The sequence below is a fragment of the Lepidochelys kempii genome, chromosome 6, assembly GCF_965140285.1.
Source record: "Lepidochelys kempii isolate rLepKem1 chromosome 6, rLepKem1.hap1, whole genome shotgun sequence".
NCBI lineage: Eukaryota > Metazoa > Chordata > Testudines > Cheloniidae > Lepidochelys > Lepidochelys kempii.
Window position 1 is genome coordinate 23,090,662 of NC_136385.1, and position 23,829 is coordinate 23,114,490.

The following is a 23,829-nucleotide window of genomic DNA, read 5'->3' on the forward strand; positions in this document are numbered from 1 at the left end:
GGACAGTGGAATGTCAGTTTATTTACACAGACACAAGAGGGGAAAAGGGCACTTTTCCTGCCCGTGCTGATGCATAGATGAGCAATGTGAACAGAGAGCTTCGCTCACATCAGTAGCTGAAAGGTTTGCACTACTCAGAATACACACAAAAAACTGGCACAATGTATAAAAACTGACCTGGTGTTAGAAGAGAATTACAGTTGGCCTCAATTACAGTTCTAAGAAACATTTCTTAATGAAGACAGAAAGAAGCTTTCAGATTTTGTGATCCCTTCAACATTAGCAGCTGGAGCCAAAGCCCACTGAACCCCTTTGGAAAGGCTCCTGTTAAGCTTTGGATCAAGGCCCTGTTTCTTCACTAAGAAACAATATTCACCTTATGCCTCTTAACGAAGAACCAGAACTTCCGGGTCTTCTGATTTGCTGAAAGCATGATTTGTGTCAGGAGCTATGCCAGTTTACAACCTCTGGGGAAGCAGCCTATTTATTCCATCATATGGGAAGTAGCAGTAATTAACCAAGTATCAAAAAGTACACTACAAAAATCCATATTTAATTAACACACTCTCACTGATTGCCTCCCAAAGGTGCAGTGCAGAGGCTGATCCATGAAATTTGATTTTCTGGCTTAGTATGAAGCAGCTGGTCATTAGTGTCCTTTTATTTCCTACTTCCTTCTGCAGTCCAAGTTGTGGAGAGAAGGAAAATGAAGGGCTTTAATGTGTTGCTTTGTGTGGAACTCCCATGATCACAACTGAGGTGTGAGAGAACACAATCAATCCCCCCTGTACCTGTGATGCGAGTTAGGCAATTTTTAAATCAAATCACAAGGGTCGTTTTATTAAAAAGGCAAAATAGTCCGTAGCACCCAACTCAGATCAGCTTGGCATTTCAGGGCAATAGCGAGAGGCCCTTCTACTGTACAGCTTGTACTGAGGCTGCCTCCCTACCCAGTTTGTGTCCACACACGCTGTTGGTAACGCAATCATGTTGGATACACTGTGCTTTGATTTTTCTCATGAGCATCATTATCAGGCTATAACTAGGTTCTGAATGGTCCTTCCTCCTTACAGCAGATAACGAGGAAGGACCATTTAGAACCTAGTTATAGCCTGCTTCTGAAGGACTGGCTTGTGACTCATCCATCCCTCCCACACACCGCACTAACACTGTGAGACAAGTTACGCCCTGTCAGGCTACAGTCTCGTTAACCACTGAGTGTTCTCGGGCTGTGCAATCCTCTCCCAGTGAATGCAATGCCTGCTCTACAGCGAGTGCAAAAACCCTCTGGCTGCATGAGACATGACATTAGAAAAAGGCATATTACTAAAGTCAAATGCTACTTAAAGCCTTCAACACCTGAGCTAGAAGGCACCAGACCTGCTGCTGCTCCATAGAGAAGAGGGAGAAGGGGCTTGGCACATCTTGCCAGTTGCGTGTGGGGCTGTTTTCATGTCTCCCTCCTCTTGCCCTTGTCTATCTCCTCCTCATGCTATAGGCAAGCAGCCCCTTGAGGCTGATTCACCTCCCCCTGGAATCATTTACTTTGGCCACTGAATTCAACTGGAGCCAGATTAGACTCCTAAAGCCTTTCTGCTCGTGCTGGAACGACTTCTGTGAGGCCACCAGCAGCAAAGACCAACCCACTTGTGGTGTAAAACTGAACTCCAGTACAAGATGTCAGGAGAAGAGCCCCTCTCCACTCTCAGGCTGGCTGGGAGAGGGCTGGACTGCCAGACCAACTGAATTACACCCTAGCCCATGTAAAGGGATTTGCCTCTATTTGGAAGTCACAGTTCAGCTGCAAAGCCAAAGGCCTCGCTAGCTGCTCAAGTGCTGGTCCTCTAGGTCAGCCCCAGATTGGACCCACTCAAACAGGTGACATTCCATCCAGGAGCAGGGAGTTGTACACAGACCTGCAATCACCTACATTTACTAGTGATTTATGGGGGGCAGAGGGGTTCAGTTTGTGGGTGCTGGCTTGACACCTTAAAAGGCCTGACAGAGAGAGCAGGTGTTCTGCATGTTCTGACAATCAGGCCCTTTTAAAAAGTGTCCCAGCGGGGCCCCCAAAATCACTTTTGAAAACTTTGGCCAAAGTCCATTTGGATGAAACCCAGAGCCCTGTGCTAATAAAAGGAAGCTAAAACATAAACATGCCCAATTTACCTAAGCAATAAAAAAAACCTAGGGACAGTACCACAGTGGGGCAGGTGTTCTATAAATTATATTTTAGTATTAGTGCTTAACATTCTGCCAGACCCACCAGGTGAAATCCGGGCCCCTGTGATGTCAATGGCAGGACACCCGCTGAATTCAGCAGGGCCAGGGTTTCACTCACCCTTCGTAAGGTGTGTTGGGCTCCATCAGTGCATAGGTTTGGGAAGACCTGCTTCCCTGATTTATATACGCCCCCTCCACCCCTTCTTTTTTTTTCTTAAAATGCCCTTGCCTGCTCAAAGGAAGGGCAGAGGATGAGACTTCCTGGAGTCCATTAATTTTTCTATTTAAATCAAACTTTCAGCTGTCAGTCCTTGAGACACTTGCATTTTTGAGACTCACAGCTCAGTCAGGATGACCTGTATAAAGATCCAAGCAGCCTTAAAAGGAAAAGGAGGAAGCAATTAGAGCTGCTGGTGAGGAGGCCAACCTCCGTGTGTGATACACGCACACAGTGCGATGACCAAGTGGATTGCCACTCGTTTACGGCCTCACTCACCCTCAGTTCCTAAACTCATGGAATGCAAGAAATTTCAAATGACATATCACTGAAACTACCCAGAATCATATTAACACAATAAATATATACAGCTCAGAATTGTGGGCAGGCAAAAAGAGGAAGATAAGCTCATCTCCCTCTTGCTGCTTTCCACAGATGCTCAGTGCTCAGATAACATGCTGATACTCAGGTGTCTTAGCAATAGCAACCCCTAAGCTAGGGCAGGGAAGAGTCCTAAAGCTAACATCTGTAGTTGCTTTTGGAGGAAAACAACATCCAGTGTGCAATGTCAGTTTCATACAGGTCTCCTGTCAGAGTCCAGCCTGCTCGCCTGACAGTAGTCTACAGCAGTTGGCCTTCCCCTACTGCTCCAGTGTTGGTCACGACCCAATGTCTTATGACCCATCCCGCCGCACAAGCGGCGTTGCTCTGATCACATATCATCGCTGTGGCCACTAGCGCAACTGTTCACATGGGCAGAGCACCGGTGGCACTTAGTGCCCGTGCGGCTGTTTGAAAGGCAATTAAGGTGTTGAGATTTTGGCTACACTGCAGTTAAAAAGAAAAAAAATAAATAAAAAAGCACCCAGCCTACACTCTGGGTGCCCCTGACAAGCATTCTGAAACTGTACTAAATAAATAAATTACCAAAAAAAGAAGAAGAGGTGCAGGAAATAAGGAGCATGGTGTAGTCAGCCAGTGAACCATAGTTTAAGAACTGCTGGCCTATGCCCATTAAAACAACAGGTTACCCTGAGCATGTATGGTTAGGAAAGTGCCAGCTTTATGGATCTGTGCTTATGTATGCTGTGTGTTCATCAGATGACAGCAGGCCAGCGCATGCGTGCTGTGGTGTCCAAGGGAAGCGGGACAGAAAAAGGGGTAGGGTGGCGGCATGTTTTTCTCTTGTGTGACTGTGCTTTGTGGGGCAAGAAGCTGGCAAAGAATGAAGTGGAGTGTTGTCGGTGTGACTTGGTTCAGGCAGTGACCGCCCCCTGCTCAAGGACGACAAGGAGTTGTAGGGCAAATGGGCTCATACAACATGCGCAAGGCCGAGCGCGGCTGGGCCTGCAAACTGAACTCAGGCAGAGTGTGGAGAGGTTAGAATACAGCGTTCGGCGCTAAACTTTAATTTATTAGCCGGGCACATTTGGGGGAGCAAGCTACTTTGGAATAGGACTGATCCTGCTCCCAGGAAAGTCAATGGCAAAATTCCACTGGGAGCAGGACCAGCCTCTGTTGTGGCTTCCGGGCCTCCCCTCCGCTACACTGTTCAGGGTGTTACTCATTCTCCTCGTTCCCCTCTCAACTCATTGGGGTAAGGGGAGGGCCTGAGGCATGGCACAGCTGTTTAAAGCAGCCCTCCTCGAGCTTGCTTACTTCAGCTGTCTGTATGCTACTTGGGCACAGCTGACGTGCCTAGCAGATCTACTGAACCATGGGTGCTTCTATTTCACAGACCTCTGACAGGCGAGCGCTTGAAAGGGACATAGCATGAGGAGAAAGTGGAGTCTGTGTCTTCTGTAGGGGCCTCTCCCCTGTTCCTAGCCCTGGGTGGGGATTTTTCCATAGTGGTCTATCAGCTGATTAAAGCCCAGATCCTCAAGTATTTAGGCTCCAAACTTCCATTCAAATCAATGGAAGTTAGGAGCTGTGGCTAAGTCACCGTCTGACGGATTAGTTCACCTTGTACCAACCCTGTGACCCCAGGAGAGCTGGCCAGGGCTACTGTACGACCCACCCCCAGGACTCCTGCTTCACTCACGTCAGCAACAGGCGCGGATAAGGATTTTTTCCCTGTCAACACCCTTCAGTCAGCTTAAAACCCAGCCTGCTCAGCCCAGACAGAGACACAAGATCATTACATTGCAGTGCTGTAGATGAGTATGCCCCACCCCCTGTCATTCCCCTCCCCGTGCACACCCTGACTTTCTTGCTGAGCTCCTGAAGCAGAGAGGAAGATTCTCTTGCTTCTACCTTCAGAACACAGTGTCTGGTACCCTGCTTATTTCAGCTGGAGAAAAAAAATCTCTATTTTCAATTGGTGGCCCTGAGTAGGGAAGGCTGAGCTGTCTATTTCTGTAATATCTGAGCACCTCACATGCATTTATCCTCACAACAACCTTATGAGGTAAGGAATTGTTCCCATTTTACAGATGGGGAAAGTGAGGCCCCCAGCTGCAGTGACTTGCCCAAGGTCACTAAGGAGGTGGCACAGCATGGACTGAACCCAGCTTTCCTGAGTCCAGTGAAGTGGCTAAGCCACAAGGCCACCCATCATCTCACACACACACTTCCTGATGGGGGCAAACTGATGCCAGTGGGCAGGGGAAAGGCAGAAGTGTTTTCAAAGGCAGGCCAGTCAGGCAGAGACCTAGGCAAGGATGGGCCAATGCTGCTCTCCCACGTGCCGATCAGATCTTAGGGAGGGGAGGAGGTTCAGTCAATCTGCATATTGTACTGCTCAATGAGGTCATACAAGCTGTTGAAGCAGCTTGACACCTGGAGGCTCACGTTCCCGCTGTTCAGGGACGAGGCTCCCTCCTGCAGGGCCATGTCATGGACATACTCACAGAACTTGGGCACCAGCTGCAAGAGAGAAACAAACACCCCTCAGGAGGCATTCATCTGTGCTGCCACATTGCTATGCATTGCCTCTTTTGAATGAGCCACGTGAATGGCCCCGTCAGAGCCTCCATCTGTTCCCCTGCCCCAGGGGGTGACTGCTGGGGGAGACATGCTCTGTCAGCAACGCCCAGAGACAAGGAAGTGAGGGCTTGCGGTGCAAGCGTGTGGCAAGTGCATCTCTCACCTATGTCTGGCAACCCCAGATTCAGCCCTGTGCTGGCTGCAACAGCCTGCTGTGGGCTTTGCAGGCATGCAGAATAGCCAGGGTACAGGTCGGTCTTGGCCACAGCTTTTCTGTGCCTGATCCACCTCTTCCTTCCTTAAACTTACACTCTGCAGCGAGGGCTGCTGTGAAAGCAGCATAGGGCTGGCTCTGTGACTGGACCGAAGGGGTTTCTGCACTGGGGCTATTCCCTAGAAGGCCCTTATGCCTACGCTGCAGCCCCATCAGATCGGTCTAGGTTCTCATCTTGGTACCCGTCATGGTAGTGTCAGAGTGCTAAACGGTATGCGTTCCCACCCCTCCCAAACAGCGGCGAGCCAGGACTGGTCTGTGCATTGGCAGGGCTCACTGGAGGGGAATTTGGATAGTCAAAGAGGACTAATAATTAAGCTAGAAAGAGATGCTTAGTTACCCTCCCAGGACTGTAAAGCTTTAGAGGCAGAGGAGGATTCTCCACTTCTTGCCATGTGGCTGTGAAGCTCAGTGGGTGGGGGGGTAAATCTCTCCCCGCTGGTTACTCAGGGATCTCCACTCAAGCATTAGCTCCTCACCAGCTACATGGACCCATGGCCACTCCACACAGAAGAGGGGCGCAGCCTCTTAGCGGCTGCACGTCAACACTGAAGTCAGTGGAGCTGACCATCAGTGAACAAACACTAACCCCTGAACCATCCCACCAGAGACGAAGGATGCTTGGCATTTAGCCATCACTTCCCTCCATAGCGAAGGGAGAATGATGTTTCTTGGCTCACCTTCACTAGGATTAACATGGCCTCCTTGGGCTTGGATTTAGAGAAGCACTGCCCAAAGCCAAGGTAGATGGTGAAGTCGGGAGATGCAGCCCTTTGATGTTCCTTAAAATCCTTCAGCTCTGCAGAAGGAAACAGGATGGTTTTAGTAGCACAAAGGACAAGGCAGGCATTGGGGTGGCTGGATTAAATAAACTGCCCTGGGATGGTCAGGGGACGGTGGCCACGAGAGGAGCTTTCCGATTAGAAGATTCTGGGGCTCCCTCACCCTTGCTCCTGGCCATTCTCTCTTCTCCCCGAAGTGCCCAGGCAAAACCTGGAGCCCAGTGCTTATGCAGGCTGGGCTCCGGCCCTTGGTCAGCCTACGCACCTCGACCACACTGGAGCCCCATGGGGAAAACGTATGGTAAGTAACATCTCTTGGAGTTTCTCTCAGCTAATCTAACTGCTACCCGTAAATCTGGCCCCATAGAGTAAGCCACACCCGGATGCAGACTCACCCTTTGAGAACACCTCATAGTCAAAGATCTCCATCTCGGTGCCGCGTGGCAGCAGCTTGGGCTCAGGGCTCTGAGCCATGTTCACCAAGTGCCTGGAGAGGGCCCAGAAAACCTTGCACTTATTCAGGCGCTTGGCATAGATCTTCTTGTGCTTCTGCTCCAGCAGCAGTCCTGTGTTCAAGAGCAGCTGCCTGGTGAACTGGGCCTGCTTCTGGTCAGACAGCTCATCTGGGCTTGGGAACTGGACCACCTGTGTGCAGCTCGGAGCAAAGGTGGGGTCCTCATTATTGTATGCGAAGAGGCAGCTGCTGGTGGCCACCTGCACCTCGTGGAGCGGCCTCCCTCGGTAATAGATGGTGATGTCCATAGTGGGAGGAATGGTTTCTGCAAGAGACGAGGGAACGCTTGGACTATATAGGGCCTGACGGGAACAGGTGTGCTCTGGTTCCGAACAGGCTGCTTGCCAAGGGCCCGATGTAACGCTCACTGAAGTCAGTGAAGACACTTCCACTGACCTCAGTGGATGCTGGATTAGCCCCCGACATGCTGAGCCCATCGTCCCCACGCCCGGCTGCCACTGGTGTCCTTGTTGGGAGTCTCAGCAGAGCATTTGCCTGAGCGTTATGGTACCTGTCCATCCCTGCAGTTGGTCCCCCATGGAACTTCCTGGATCCCCCTCTGCAAGCGGAGACGGGGCTGCGGAGATGGGGGTGGGGCGGGGTATCTATTTCAAACCTGAAGCCGAGATGTCTCAACCTCCAAGAGAAGTGAAGAGGGCCCTCTAATCTAGGGGTGGGGTGGGAAAGGTCGGTGCCATTCAGTTCCAATAGCTGTGTTTTCCTAAAGCTTTGACAAGTCTGCCCCAGCCCTTGTTCACCTTCAGAGGGAAGAGGGAGGGGTGGGTGACGGATGTACTCTGTGCTTGGGGCAGGTCTCCTTCCCTGGGGCAGGCAGCTGGGGTGGCGTCACTGACCTGTATTGTTCTGCGATGGCACTGTGTTGGGGGGAGGAGGATGCTGCTCTGGGAGAGGGGCGGCCAGCAGGGTCAACCTGTTCTGCTCGGGGGCTGCCCACTGATTCGCCGGCTGGTGATAACTGTTCTCTCCCGGGCCATTCAGCGTTTGATAGATCACTGCGTTTCCTGCAGGCGCTTCGCTCGGGAAAGTGCTCTGGACGCCCGCGTGGTTATTGTAGTGAGGTCTCCCTGCAAACAGGACTTCCGCTAGGATGGAGAACAATAGGCTTGTGAGACGGGTAGGCAGTAACGAACCCGTTAGTTTCTGCTTAGCGCCGCTCTTTTCACCCACTCTCTTCTACAGTCCCTCCTGAAAACCCCCTGCTTTGAGCCCTAAACTGTCTGTCCAAAGGAAACAATATCATCATTCTGCACAAACGACAGTACTGCCCAGATGCCCGCACAGCGTCACTGCTCGTTGTTTTGCTTTTGCTGCCTCCCATCCTCCACATTTAGACTGGAAGCTCTTTGGGATAGAGACTGTCTCCCGAATGCCCCTCACGTCCTGCTGGTGCGGGATGAGTAATTGCAAGGGAATTGGGGAAGTTTTAGATCTAGCAAACAGCTTCATTTCGGTGCTGAACGGGAGCTGAGCTCTTCTGGCAAACTGGCTTCCTGTGCGGGATCAGCTCTAAGTAGGCTTGGCAGAGCTCAGTGTTTATTTCTGAGAACTGGAGGATAATGGCGATTGTTTATTTTTAAGCATTTCCCCCCTCTCCTCCCCTCCCCCAGTTTAAATGTTCACAGTTGTGGGAAGTGATTGGAGGGGGTCAGATGGCAGGGCAGGCCAGGCCAGGCAGTAATTCTTTAACGACCGACCTTGATTTCAAAAAGCTAAAGCTTTATAACTGTTAGAACCCGAATTGTCAACCTCACTGGTCAAAATGTGCACAGCCCATAGCCCTAAACCAAACTCTCATGAATTGTTCAGCAGAGGAAGAAAAATGCTGCTTCTCTGCACATTTCAATTTTTATCGATGGACTATTTATTCCTCGGTTTGTGTGTAGAGTGAAGTCGACGATTACCGACATTTACCGATAAAAATCTAACCCTCCGAAGCCTAGTTCCATATCTGCTTCATTTGCTATTGGGGGGAGCGTAACCTTCCAATGATCCGACAAGTCTTTTCTGTCTCAAGTGCCTGTTTACACCGGCCAGCTCTCAGATAATGGGGATATACTGACCTGCACTATTAAGAAGCTGACTTATGCCAGGAACTGTTCTGGATGGGAGGGGCTGCTGTAGAAGTGAGGCCGCAGAAGGGTCATAAGCATTTTGCATGGGTTGGGTCACCCACTGGCCAACGGGTTGGTGATAGTTCTCCACTGGTCCATTTGCCGCTCCGCTCCCCTGCGGTGGGTAGCCATTTTGGCCCATATGTTGGTTTGGATAGCCTTGGCTGTCTTCATATGGTACTTCCCCTGATGGAGGGGGGGAGGGGGAAAGAAACCCAGTGTTAATTACCAGAGTTGGGTAAGGCACTGCAGCATGCTGGCCATTACATTAGACAATTCAATAGCTGCTGAGCGTGCTCGCTCTCTCCTTTTGGAAATGCTGCAAGATCTTCCTATTGGATAAAGCTTTACCATGGCAATGCCCTTTGCAGTATCCACCACTCCCCATGCTTCCCAACCCTCGCCTGAACCTCACTTTTGGGAATCCAAACAGGGAGGGGAGATGGATTTCATTACTATTTTGACCGACCCTGACCTCGGGGGTTGATCCACGCAGATGCAACACACCCGATGTGGGTGAGTGGCTCAGTGCAGGGCCCTTGCTGCCCGCAGCTAGCATAGGTCTGGTCTCAGGGTGGGCAGGGTGAATGACCCTTGCCGTTTGTTTTAGTTTTATAGAAATGGCCCCAGAGCTTCCCAGCCTGAAGGTCAGACGTCTCAGAAAGAGCAGGGGGGATCCCAATCCAAAATTTGGCTTGCTTTCCACTGCTGAGGCAGGCATGGAACCTACCCAGCAGGACTCCCATGGTGTCACCAGCCCATCTTGCTCTCAAATCATCATGCAAGTCCCCAAACATAACCACCCCCCTGCCCCCAATTTGGGGCTCTTTTTATTTGCCTTCTGGTTTTGAGCCTCTCAAGTTCACGGTTTCAAGCTTTTCTCTGCAACCAGAAACTTATTTCTAATTTTTTAAATGAAAGGTGGGAATTTTGTCTCATCACATGACTCCAGGAGCTGGGGCTCTACAACAAGATATCAAATAGCCCAGGACTCAATGCTTAAAATCCTGAGAGTGGGCAACACTGTTCGCTTATGTGGGGGAGTCCCCAGCAGGAGCCAGAGTGAGCACAGCTGGCTCCTAGATGTCCTGCCAGCAGCGGGCATGCAGGAGGAAGGGGTCACAGCTGGAGCTCTAGCCTATGGGGCAGAGAATCAGAATGGCTTTTGGCTTTCCTTTCTCCTGGGCAGCCCTGGATGACTGTGTGGGGAAGGGGACTAAGTCCTTTGCCAGGCTTTCCTCCAGGACCCACACAGTGCTAGTCAAACTCCTGTCCTGCTTTCCCTACAGCTCCCATAGCCCCACAGGGAAGAGAGCAACCTCTCTCGCCCGTAATGCGGCAGGCAGCCAGCAGGGGTGCTGCTGAGCAGCTGCAGGAGGGAAGGGAGAGTAGCCGCTCCCCGTCTTTCTGGCTCACATCAGAGCTGCTGAGGGAGATGCAGTGGGCGTTGGCTGGGCAGCAGCATTCCCAGCACCTTGCTGCAGCAACCGGGCTGACACAAACACTGCATTGCAAAGTCACATGATGCTGCTCAGGGACACATGTTCGTTGAGAACCAAGTACGCATTTTCTTCTATGCAGTCGCCCTTGGCGCACAATTAAGAGCCTCAAGGGCCACAGGGTGGGGGCGGGCAACACCCCTGCTTTAGATCCTCTTCATTGTTTTTGCTTGGATGCCGTACAATAACCTGCCACTTGGTTTCTGAGCTGAGTACGTGGGCTGGAGCAGCTGTTGAGAGGGATACCTCCTAGGCACCTCCCTGCAGCCCATTGGCTTCCTGTCTGGAACTGCCCACGCTGTGGGAGGAGGCTCTGCTGGCATGGGACGGTGAAGAACCACAGCTCTCGACGAGCACATCAGAAGGCAGGGCAGGATTCCCTCACCCCTGGAATACAATGGGACTGTCCCGACGCTCCGCACCCAACATTTCTAACACAAGCCTAGGAAGTCACTGGGAGGTCCAGTGAGAGCCAGCTGTATTATGAAACGTAGGTGCCTCTGGGTACAGCTCTGCTCTTTGGGGTCTCAGCCTACCTGAACCTCCATCCAGAGCCCACGGCAGCTGCTGCGGGCTGCAGCCACTCTGGGTTAAGCTGCACTGTTGCAGAATCCACTGGAGTATGTCGGGGCTGCACTGGTAGCCGTTTGGCACCAAATTATTGGTGGTGTAGCCTTGGGACAGATTCCTGCCAGGGTCGTAGGCTGGCCTTTCGTTCTGCACGCTGTCCATCTCTGTGGAGCAACAAGAGCCGAGGACGGTCTCAATCACACGCACGTCTCTATGCCTGTCACAAGTTTTTTCTCATGCACCTCTCCACCTGTCCCACTAGAAGCTGGTTTTCCTCAGGAGTTCGCTTTGCACGGTGGAAGCCTGCAATAGCCCTGCTCCTGCCCATGGGGTTTGGCTAGGACCTCACCATGCTGGGCCAAAGCGAGCTGTTGGGGGTGTGACACTGTTGGCCAAGGTCTGTCTCCCCAATGACCTTGGCACCACGGTTGAACCTGCCCAGGGCTGTTGCCCCTGATGGCATCACGCAGGGGTTCTTTGGCAGACTTGTTGCCACAGACCCACCGACTATGGGGCGGTGTCTTTGATAGCTGGGTTAGAAATTGATCTTGAATAGGCTGGTTTTAAAGGCAATCAGACCACAGTTCAACTACTGGGCACTGAATCTGAACTGAACAAGGATTAAACTTGACTGCTTATTCGAGCAAAGGTTTATCAGCTCCGCCATATTGTTATTCTCTCTTATCTCCTTCCCAAGCATGTATTATGTTTATTCATTCCTGTTCTATTTGATTAGAATTAAATGCAACACCGACCTTCCACCAGAATTCCAGACAAGGTGGAAAAGCCACAGGGCTATTGCACTAGGAAGCAACGACTTTGATTCAAAGTCTGTATGCCTCAGGATAATTTCCTGGCTAGTTCATCCTGCTTCCTGCCCCAGGGCATGTGGAAATGCTGAGAGACTCAACCAAGGTGCTGAATAGATCAGTGGCAGAGCAGGAAAGAGAACCCCAGGCTCCCAACTCTCAATCGAGTGCCCAAGCCTTCAGTAAAGAGATCCAATTCAATGAACAAACAATGGAGGAGCATAGGGCCATATGCAGCACCACAGTTTCTATTCTGGGTTTTATCTTCCGGAATCCAATCATTTACACTTTAAAAAAAAAAAAAAACAAACAAACCAGCAAGTAACTTACCTTGGGGAGGGTTTTCCAGCGACATCTCCAAATCTAATTCTATCTGCGGCTGCAAAACAAAGCACCCAAGACCATTTTCTTTGTGTTTTATTGGATTCATCATAGAGATATGCGTGAGAAAGTGCATCAGTGAAGCAACACCCCTACAATTAGCTGGGCATTTCTGCACCCGTTCACAGAGAGGCTTTGACCAGCGAAGTGGATTCAGCCATGGCCTCATTCTGTTGCTAGTCTTGCTGCTTCCCAGTGGCCCAGCAGCAACATGCAAGTCCCAGCTAAGGCCAGCCTGAGCCAAGGAGAGTGGCTACTCAGATATGCAGGCAAGCCAAATACGCTTTGCGTTCTTGACTTGAAGACACATCCAAGAGGGAGGGGCTGAGAACCTGGGAGCCTGCTTGACACAGGGATAAGCACCCCTGATGCAAATGGTGGCTTTCTTTATGGACATGAGGGTTTGTAGCTATGCTGGCATATGGCCACTGGAGGCTGGAATGGAGACAATTCCCCCCAGTGTGATCCAGGGGCCAGATTCTCAGCTGCTGTGAATTAGAGCAGTTCCACAGCGGCCAACAGAATCTTCCCAGGGTCTTAGGCCTACATGAGAAAGCTGCACCAGGTTAACTTAAAACTGATTTGAACTAAACCGCTCCAAACAACTGGGTGGAACTTATTGCAGTTTAAGAGGAGCTTATGCTAGTTTAGCTTTAAACTGATTCCCAACTGACTTAAGCTAAACCAAACCAAGATTGATTTAAACCAAACCAAAAGTGTCTGCACAAGAATTTGCCCTGGTTTAGCTTAACTGATTTTGAATCATACCCTTAGTTAAATTTTAGACTTTTTCCTGTAGACAAGGCCTTTGACAGACACATGGTTCCTGGAAGAGCTGGAGGGGAGAGAGCGTGTCCTGAATGTGTGGATGTTTTCATGCCAAAATCAGAACAGGTAATTTTTATTCCCTCCTCACCTGAATCCACTGTGTGGATGAAAAGGTTACATGGTAGCAGACAAAAGCAGTTTTCCCCCAGGCAAAAACTCTCATTCCGTTGTGGAAAACTTTTTTCACACAGTGAGAAGACTGAGCTGGATCATCTTCTGTGATTGCAGCTCAGGAGCTAGCTGTGTGTGTATTTAGATCTGGTGTTGCAAACATGACTTCTTGCAAAAAGAGATGCATGATCATTCGCCTAGCTGTTTTCCTGGGGCCAGATTCTGTCCCTGCAGGGTATAAGCAACTCCCAGGGACATTGTCTAGAGACACATTCACGTGGAGGGCTCTAGCAGTGACGTTGATTGAGTCAGAACTCTGCAACGTGGGGGTAGGGAGTTTATCCCTGTTAATTTCCCATGAGCCACTAAGTTTAGTGAAACGTTATCAGGTTCTGATGATTCCAGGGCTCCTTCAAGCTTAGCACTTCCCCAGTTTCTCCCGTCCCCAGTTCTGGTACCTGCAGTTGCTGTGGCATATGGTGATGCAGATTAGGGGCTTCTTCAGAAGGGGGGCTGATGTCTTCTTTACTGTCATGCAGGTTATTGTCTAAAAGACAACAGCAAATTACACAGGGATGGGGAGGAAAAAACCAGTGGTTTAGCAAATGGAATCTCTCACACGGGAAGTTAAGCATGATCCATAGTTCCAAGAAGTGGGATTTGCTCAGGGCTTAAGGCCCATATGTTGAAAACTCTTCACTAATTTGGATTCCCTCAAGTTTAGGAGTCCAACTGGAGACACCAAGGGCCTAACTTCTCAAAGGTGACTGGTGAATTTAGGTGCCCAACTTGAGACACTTTGAAGAGGTCTAGTTTTCAGAGGGCAGATGCAGACCCCTTTCTCAATGTCAGGTCCCTTTACGGTGTTGAGTTGTGCACCCAAAAAATTAGTGAGCACTTCTGAAAATGTTGCCCTTAATGCCACCAGTTTATCCAGTTCTTCATGACCTTCTGCACACTTTGTTGGGAAGCCTTGAAAGCTGCCCTCATTTATACCTGCGTCACCATAGCCTTCACAGCTCCATTGACTTTACAGGGTAACGCATGTGCAACTAAGTAGAATTTGGCTCACGGGGTTTCCTCAAAGCAGAAATCTGCAGGAGAAGGGCAGTGAGATTGCCCTCGGAAAACATCCGGTACGGTTAGCACTTCTGCCCTACCAGCAGGGAGCAGCACTAAGCACCATGATCTCACGCCAACCATGTCACCCACAGTTCAGGCCACAGGCCCTAATTTTCAAGAGTATTCAGCAGCTCCCATTGACTGAGAACGCTAGGAGTTGCTGGGGGACAAGTATTTTTGAAATATTGCCCTCCCCTGCCCTGGTCACTTTTAAAGGCAGTTACCTAAAATCCCATCTCTCCCACATGACGCCACATTCTATTCAGACTGGATCTGGAGTGGTGCCAGGCAGAGAGTAAAACAAAAGAGCTCCTTGCACAAATCAGAACCATGTCTGTCTGCGCCTGTCTTCAGCCTGTATTGCCAGCATCCTTACTTTTAGTAGTCGTGGCTTTAGCGGCTGCCACAGCATCAGGGCTTGGGCTGATGATTTTATACACTTTGTGAGGGTCCTCGGAGGTCTTTGAGTTGTCCTGCATCATCAGGAACATGTTTGTGCTTCTCAGGGCGCAGCGGAAGTTGGCTTTCCACTTGGCCGGATCTTTCAGCTTTTCGTTGTACTTTCCGCTGGTTATGGCCCAGGCCTTTCCATAAAGAGAAGGATTGGGGGAGAGAAGACAGGTAGGAAGGCATTAGAGAAGGAGCAGTCTGTCAGTGCCGTCAAGCAGAAAGCCATGTTGATCTTAGCCCCACGGGCAGCAAGGCATGAAGATCTCTGTACAATTCCTTCCAAGCTCTCTATTAGCACCGTTGGTTTTTTTAAAGGATCCGTCAAGCACTTTGCCGTAAGTGTAAACCTCCTTTCCCGCCCCAACCTCCACTCAGACCACTGTGGTGGAGTAATCTTTCCCTTTTTGTTACTGTGGTCCAGGACTCAAACACCCAAGAGCTTAGAACTTGACCCAGCCTCCTCCTAGGATGCCGAGGATTCTGGTGCTGATTTTAGCATGATTTCAGACATGTGCTCTGCCTAGGTGCATATACAGTCTCCCATCATCACAGCATCTAAGCATGTTGGACAGTGGGTCTAAATACAGACATGCAGCGTACAATGGAGAAATACTAGGCAAAATCATCAGTGGATCCCATTTTCCCCCTTCCCTTTTTCTTACAAGGTACCCCCTCGATTACTGTTGTTTTGGGCTCATTCATTACAATAGGCTACTTCCCAACTGCTCTGTATTATTATTTATTATATAATGGTAGTGTCTGGGGCCCCATGGTGCTATGCACCATACAAGTATAGTGATAGGCCCTGCCCTGAATTGCCTACGATCTGTTAACACAGTTCTGTCCAACTCTTTGTAACAAGCCTGAAAATGAGATCTGTCTCCTGGGTGACTATTTTTGTTTTCCAAGGCACATGCCCGTTAATTGGCTGCCACGGGAAAGATCACAAACAAAAGTTAAGCAGAATCAACTGGGAGATTGTTTTGGCCTTTACCAGCCGTGACACTGCAACTATTGTAATTTTCAGTGTGGTCAGACAGCCCAGCTTCAGGATTTCTGAGGGCTGTTGCCAGCTCAGTCTTTGGGAGGGTCTAATCCTACTCTTAGCCGTGCCTAGTGCTGGCTGAAACTGGAATTCCCATTCTGCAGGAAATTCTGAAATTTCGAGGGTGTGGGGGGGGGGGGGAAATCATTCTGGAACGGAACAAAAAAAATGCAAGTTTGAAATTTCCCAGGGAAGGAGAATTCTGAAATTTCGTTTCAGAAAAGTAACATTCCAAAACGTCATTCCAATCTTTTGGAAACCTTTCCCTAGCTCCCTGAGCTGCTCAGAATCCCAGCCACCCACCAGGCAGGGAGCGAGGCAGGTTGGGGAACCTGGAAGCAGGGGCTCTATGGAACTCCCCCTGGCAGGCAGGGTGTGATTAGGAACCTGCCTGGTTTCCATCAATATTTCACTGAAGTTGACACACATTCCGGCAAAATGTTTCCATTTTGACAAATCAGCATTTTCTAACAGAAAAACGTTCCATCTGAAAATTTCTAACCTGCTTGAGCTGAGACATTTCATGTCACATCTCAACACAACATTGTCCTCTCATAATGCTCAGAATTTATCTAGGAACCTTTCAATTGCCTGTAAGCTGCAGTCTGCAGGGAAGACCCCATTAAAATGTGGAAAGTCCAGGAAATTCCAGAAGGGGCAGCAGCCCTATGATGATGTATAGAAACAGTCTTTTAAATAGGAGGTATTTATTAAAGAAAATAACTGAAACAACAGGCAGAAACAAGCTTCCACGCTGCCTGAGTTCCAGCTTTGCCTTTTGTTTACTGGAAACCACGCTCTACTTAGAAACATTCAGCACATGGGGCCAGCAAGTGACTGGATGATGTACTGCAAGGGAACATGTTACAAACCATACCAGGGTCATCGGGGTCCTCCCACAGCCATGGGAATTGAAGCTGGTCATTATTCTGAGGCCTGGTGTGCATTCTGCCAAGGAACCCTTCTGTGCTCTGTTACCCTGGTGGATGGATACTCCATCGAATGAAAGGGCACTAGCCAATTACTGCCCGGTGCCACACTGTGACAATGATGCATCCTTACAATCACAGGATATCAGGGTTGGAAGAGACCTCGGGAGGTCATCTAGTCCAACCCCTGCTCAAAGCAGGACCAATCCCCAATTTTTGCCCCAGATCCCTAAATGGCCCCCTCAAGGATTGAACTCACAACCCTGGGTTTAGCAGGCCAATGCTCAAACCACTGAACTATCCCTCCCCCCAGTGCAAGGGCATCACGCAGTGACACACCATTATAAGGCAAATGTCACAGAGCAATGTCAGAGCATTGACACTGATCGTTTTGCCAGTTCTTCTTAATTAGTTACCCTGGACTGGGACTGGCTTCTGCAGGAGATGGGGGTTGGTGGGGATGGGGAAAAGAGAATCATTTGGGATCCTACCTTGAAAATCTTGTAGTCATTAGGGTTGATATCCTTCCTGGAAGTGTGTTTCCAGGGGATGCGAAACTGAGTGCGGTGCTTGTCTACCCAGCAGAGCCCCTCGTAGTTTTCACTGTTGATCTGCTTAATCAGCCACCAGGCAAACCGTAATTTTTGAGAACCCCTGTAAAGACAGAGACAGAGGTTATGCCAGGCCTATTGGCCAATGGCAGATCAAAGACCAACCCCTGCAAATAACAGCAATCGAGTAATACCAGAGCCGCCAGGGAAGACATCTGCTGTTCCAGCTAAGTGTGTGCTGCTGAAGGAAAAAATGCAGCCCAAGGAAATGCTGCCTTCTCCCTGGGAATGAATGGGGAGGACAGAGTTGATCAGCTGCAGGTTTCTGTTGCTGGTGAGCGCAAACAAGCAACAGCTGCTAGGCATCTATCAGAAGAGATAAAAGCACACACACAAGGTGGATGTGTGCAGTTATTCTGAAGAAACACGTTCACAGAAATGCTATAAATGGATTTAGTCAATAATTAATTAATATGAAAATTAGGTGCCTCAGTGCTGCAAACTCCGTGTGACTTGGGGCAAATCTCTATCTTCCTGGGCCTCCGTTTCCCCATCTATAAAATGGGGATGACAATGGTTCCTTTCCCTCCCCGTGCTTTTTGTGTTGTGTACCTGGTCTATTGAGTACATCTCTTTCCATATTCGAACGGGAATTATTGTGGGGAAGTCACATGGACTGTTATGTGATACATGGGCAGACCAGATGATCACAATTGTCTCTTCTGGTCTTGGAATCTATGAATTGATGAGTTTCTACAGCACTGTGATGGGGCGTCTGCCCCACACTGGCATCCAAGGGGTTAACAGGGCCCAAGGAAGGCTGCTCAAGAAGCAGCCAATAGGAGAGTGGCTGTGAAGAACAGCCAATCAAGGCCCAGCAGGCCCTTATAAGAAGAGTCGGGTCAGTTACTCCCTAGAGTGCAAGAAGGGAGGACTGGGTATCTGGCAGGCAGAAGGAAGCCTGCAGCCTGGACTGAGCTGTGTGGCTAGCAGGGACCAGAGAAAAGCTCCTGGCTGGCTGCTGGGATTTGCAGGCTGAAGCCCTAGGGAAGGACGAAGAGGGTGCTGGGACCACGGGGAAGTGGCCGGACAATTGGCTGTAGTTGCCACTGGGAAAGTGGTGGGACGGTTAGACTGCAACATTTGCCCCTGGAAGGGGGGAACGCAGATCATGACACGTCCAGAGGGCTGGGTCGTGACGAGAATGCCGCAGTCCTTGGAGTGATGAGGGTCTGGGAGCAGAAGGGACACTGGGTGAAGCACCACTGGGAGTAGGTGTACTGACCCGCAGAGCTAATCCAAGACCAGCAGGAGGCGCCAGTGTGGTGAGCCCTGGCAAAGCACCTAGCACCACTGAGTTCCCATCTCACTTGGGCCCTCTAGGCTCAGATCCTCAATGGTATTTAGGCACCTAGCTCCTGTTGATTTCAATAAGCGTTAGAAGCCTAGTTACTTTTGCAGCTCTGGGCCGTGGGCACGAAGGGAATACAAATGATAAAGAAAGGGCAGGCACTCCTTAACTTAAAATACTTCACGGAGATGTTCCCATTCCCGTTTCCTGCAGCAGACAGAAGTGGTCATATTTCACACTTCAGCAAACCTGTAATCATGACAGTACTTTTGCACGGCAGTCTCACGTCCAATTCGGCAGTTGCGCCTTCCCTTTAACAGAGCAGCTAGTCACCGGGCAGCCATGTGCCACAGTAGACAGCCGCTTAGGTGAACGACGGCGACCCTTACAGCCCCGAGGGCCAGTCTCCAGCAGTTCCTTGGCAGATATCAGCCAGGCATGGCTGCCTTTGCTGTCCGCGGGAGATAAGCGCAAAAGCTGTTGCCGTGGGATCCACTTGCTCAGGGGTGTGTCCTTTCCGGCCTGCCGGCAGCGGTTACAGCCAGATAGTGCAGGTTTGCATTACTCCCACCGGCTTGTGTACGTCACCCAGGCTGCACTGACCGCACCCGCGTCCGGCTCCCCCAAAGCCACTTACCCCTCGCTCTCGGATGCGGCCATCAGGCAGCCAGTCTTGGGTTAATTGCAGGAGGAAGGGTTGGGGAGGTCGCTCCTTTGGTACCAAACGGAATTCTTGCGGGTGAATTGGAAACCTCCAAGCAGGACCTGTATGAACTGGAGGCAGATGCAGGGAGAGTCACTCACATTCGCCGCCATGATGGAACCCCAAATCAACTCCTGTGTCAGCACCGGAGCCCTCTCTGGGGTGTGCTGACAACCACTCGAGCAAGGCGACTGGTGGCTTTGAGCCCCGAGCCAGGGCAGGGTGGACGGCGGGGAGCTCGGTTGCCCAGCAGAAACCCCCAGGAGGTGCCAGTCTCAGGGAAAGGGAGGGGCACATGCAGCTGGCAGGCTTTGCTGGCAGATAGAGCCATTCCTCTTTGTACTGCATCTGCAACCCAGGTGCAGTCCCGCAGTCCCTCCGACTAAGAGCTTACAGACTAATGAACAATTCTGCTGCTGAGGAACCAATAGTTAACCTGACTTGCTGGGGTGTTTCTTATAACGCTCCTCTCTAGCTTCCTGCTACAAACCACAAGAGAGGGAAGGGGATTCGCAGACATGCTGAACCCTCAGCCCTCCTTGAGTTTAAGAAAAATCTTCTGCAATTCATGCCACACCTTACTCTCCACTGTATTCCAATGTTACACAAGATCAGTCCCCCTTCACTCAGCTGGTACCCATCTTCAGTAGAGGAGACGGCTAAGCTATCTCAGGAGCATCTAATGTCTGGCTCTTGAGCCAACCCAATCCCATGGCAGCCTGTCTCATCCATGCAATATCAAATTCCCCTTACTGAGAGCTGAAGTGGTTCACAAGGTGAAGCCATAAGGTATTTGGGTCAGGAGATGCTAAATTCTAATCCTGACCCGATCTCTGATTTGCAGCATGATCGTGTGCAAGCTACAAATACCTCCATATGCCTTAGTTCTCCCGCTCCCACCTTTCTATACCTTAGTTTCCCATCTGTGTAGTGGGAATAATGATTCCAACCTATGGCACATGGATGCTGCAGAGATTCAGCAGAGATATTCTGAAGTGCTTTTGCAAATGCAAATTGCAATGCAAGTGCTAAGTGAGCAACTATAACTGCTGAGGAACCAGTGTAAAAGTTAGCCTGCTGTTTGGCATTATGCAGATGGGAAATAATAGGTATTTCAATCTAAGCACTGAAACACCAGAAGTCTGTATTATTCCTTCTTCCCCTGAATTGCAAACATGGTGCAAATCAGCTGAGTAATGTATTGGTGACATTCATAGAGGGAAGAAAGGGGAAGCCACAGCTGCAGGCTGAGGCATGAGTCTCGTCAGAATATATTTGGCATTTGGAGATATACTTCTGCATGCCTTTCATCTGAGGCGCGCAAAGGCCTTTGCAGATATAGGCGAACATGCCTCAGAGCACCTCTGCAAACCACAAGAAAATAGAGAGGAGGAGGAGGAGAGGGATCTGCAAAGCTACAGTTCATGCACCGTCAGGAATCAAAGTGTAGAAAAGGAATTTCTCTAGCTTCCATCCTCCAGCACAATTTGCAGCACTTGCATAAAATCTCTCTCTCTCACACACACACCCTACTGCACTCACACACCCCAGTGCATGCACACTCTCACACACCCCAGTTTATGCACACTCTCACCCCTGGTGCACTAGTTACCAAGAAATCTAGCCAACGTTTGTTATCTCCTGGCACCCATTCAAAACTGCACTGTTGTTTCAAGAGAAGCTACTGAAGGCAGCTTTATGGGATTGTGATGAATTCTGCTTGCTTTTTCCACAGAAGCTGCCAAATCTCTTATTTTCAATTCCCTCCTCCCACTGCTCCCCAGCTCTAATCAGTTAATAGCATCAGTAAAAAACAGATCAGTTACCTTTGCTGTTACCAGAGGATGTTACCAGGGATTTTGTGAATAGTTGAAATATCAAAGTATTTCCAGCAACGAGTCTCCCTTTTATACTCTTCTGGACTATGTCGTCAGCCCAGCACATTGGCAACAGTGTTCGCGGGATCACAGCCTGTAGCCAATCAGAGTGGACCCTGTACCAAGACGGGGGTTAATAAAACAACAACATGAAACTTCTTCAGAGCATATTTCTAGTATAGCTGTGATGATGCAAGTGGTTTCTATTGGTCCTGCCCAAATATGGCACTTCCTTTCCTGGAAATCACATGATCTTCTTGAAAGTAAAAGTTTCATTTCTATAAAGCAACAAGTTTCAGAGTAACAGCCGTGTGAGTCTGTTTTCGCAAAAAGCAACAAGGCTCTCCAGAGGTGGAAGGGCCCAGCCAATCTGCTGGGCTATGTTTGCAAATGCAAATGTTACAATCAGCAGTCTCAGGGTGTCAGGGACTTCTCCAAAGCTGTTTCTGCAGCAACAGCAGCTCCTCCCAGCTTCATTACTGGGCACTAAAATTTTCTTTCTTTCTTTCTTCATATAAGATTAAATAAAACTGAAAATGGGAAGCTTTATATATATCATTTATACAACGTGTCCATGTGTCTTGTTCTGCAATCCCAGAACAGAAACTTTAATCAGAAATCCTGGAAAACGTGAAGGAATGGAGATTTTGAAGTAATTGGTTCTTGCTTTGTTTACCCTGTTCTGCTGTAATAATTGCAGAAGTCTGTCCACAGCATTCAAAGCGGGAATCTAAACCTAGCCATTGGCTAATAACACAATACATTTTATGTAAAAGCCTCAACTTCACACAGCAATTATTAAACCTGTCTACCAGGTAAATGATAGCCTCTGACTCCTCATAGTCATTTGTGCCCTGCTGCAAAATGAGATCTGTTTTCAAGAAACTATTAAGTCAATACTTAATTACTAGTTCATTCTTTTTATATACCTTTTGTATATAAATTAAATGTGGGGTAAATACAGTATCTGAATATGGAGTAATATATAAGCATTTTCCTGCAATGCAATTTATTTGCCTTAAATTACTACTGTATCTAATTTTATGTTCACATGTTGGAAATCACCTTGGTCTATTTCCATGAGCAAGCACTTGCCTTGTTTAGCATTTTTCCAGTCCAAATAAAATCTGTTATAAGTTTTGCTATTGTCTCTAACATCACAAAGGGTGATACTTGAGTAACATATAATGTCCTTTGCAGGATTTTCCTTCAGGCTAAATTCAATATTAACAAAGTGGACAAGGACAAATACATTCATTCATCTGTTCAGATCAGTTTTAAAAGAATTATAAAAATTAGAGATAGAAAAGCCAAATTAGATTACTGTATCTTGTCCACCTTCCACCTTGCCGGTTCAGGATTGTTAGCAGCTTTGCTAAATTCTACTTGTCCAACCAAGGTGAGAGAAATATGAGTCACTTTTTTGTTCATTATTATTTTCATTCTTGTGGGAAAGGACAGATGATATTCTAGGTTGGCTGGTAAATTTTATTTCAATTTACAAGGCTACCTTTTGCTTTATTTTGTTTTACTTTGTCTTGTGTTTGGTAGGTTTCCATTACTTCTCTTGGGAATGGTGATCTTACCATTAGGAATGTTTCCTACTGTTAAACTGAAGTTCTTAATTTTGCCCTATTACTCCTATCTATTAGAGGCATCACCTACATTTTGGAATAGCTCCTCAGACCACAATAATCAATTTATTCTCCTTGATGTTTACACTCTTCATGTGTTTTTAAACAGTTGTTCAGACACTAAGCCTGGGATATTCTTCCTTACACATTGGCAAAATTTATGTGACTCTGAAGATTCAAATACTTGAATCCCTTTAAAGACAACTCATGTCCTTATCTCCTAGCAGGAGGGCTACAAAAGTTAGTGTATTTTGTAAAAATAACTTTTAAAAATGGAAAAGGGACCAGAGTAATTGGAGATTGGCTCTTAAGCATGGTAACCTTAGGGTCTGAGATAAAAATCAGCATGTCAATGCTAAAGCATGTCAGTGCTAAGCATGTTTAACTCAACAAATTTATTTTAATACCCATCAGATCAAAATATTTTTTCATGCCTATGCTTGTGGTCATGAAGAAAGATGGTGAGATGGAACAGCACCCAGATCAGCCTTCTGATTAAGGAGAATGTTTCTGTAACCACAATTATAGATGTAGGAGCAGCATGTAAAATCCTAAATAGGAATATGTTTCACTGGAAGGAATTCATATGTAACATGTATATCTACTGCTTATCTACCGTTGATTAAAATGCGGGAGGGATAGTTCAGTGGTTTGAGCATGGCCTGCTAAACCCAGGGTTGTGAGTTCAATCCTTGAGGGGGCCATTTAGGGATCTGGGGCAAAAATTGGGGATTGGTCCTGCTTTGAGCACGGGATTGGAGTAGATGACCTCCTGAGGTCCCTTCCAACCCTGATATTCTATAATTCTATGACTAATTGCAACAGAGATGTGTTCTCTACAAAACCAGGGCGGACAACTGAAACCTATCATCATATCCGCACGATCCCAGGAGCCAAGG

The 23,829-nt window shown here is 48.7% G+C and overlaps 1 protein-coding gene across 4 annotated transcripts in view; it reads right to left on the reverse strand.

Annotated features, from left to right (window-relative positions):
• Positions 1-21,444, reverse strand: part of IRF7 (interferon regulatory factor 7) — a 61,667-nt gene extending 40,223 nt beyond the window's left edge. For 2 of the 4 annotated variants that reach the window (XM_073347131.2, XM_073347129.2), the window contains exons 1-12: positions 21,246-21,444; positions 19,354-19,490; positions 17,306-17,468; positions 14,767-14,974; positions 13,727-13,815; positions 12,279-12,327; positions 11,106-11,303; positions 9,020-9,256; positions 7,793-8,041; positions 6,820-7,203; positions 6,323-6,441; positions 5,293-5,308 (exon numbers count right to left, since the gene is read on the reverse strand). In XM_073347131.2, coding sequence (XP_073203232.1) covers positions 5,293-5,308; positions 6,323-6,441; positions 6,820-7,203; positions 7,793-8,041; positions 9,020-9,256; positions 11,106-11,303; positions 12,279-12,327; positions 13,727-13,815; positions 14,767-14,974; positions 17,306-17,468; positions 19,354-19,376 — 1,735 coding nt within the window. In that variant the 5' untranslated portion in view covers positions 19,377-19,490; positions 21,246-21,444. Of the gene's footprint in view, position 1; positions 5,309-6,322; positions 6,442-6,819; positions 7,204-7,792; positions 8,042-9,019; positions 9,257-11,105; positions 11,304-12,278; positions 12,328-13,726; positions 13,816-14,766; positions 14,975-17,305; positions 17,469-19,353; positions 19,491-21,245 lie in introns of those variants that run through there. The other 2 variants (XM_073347132.2, XM_073347130.1) reach the window with 2 other exon arrangements.
• Positions 21,445-23,829: the final 2,385 nt, after the last annotated feature.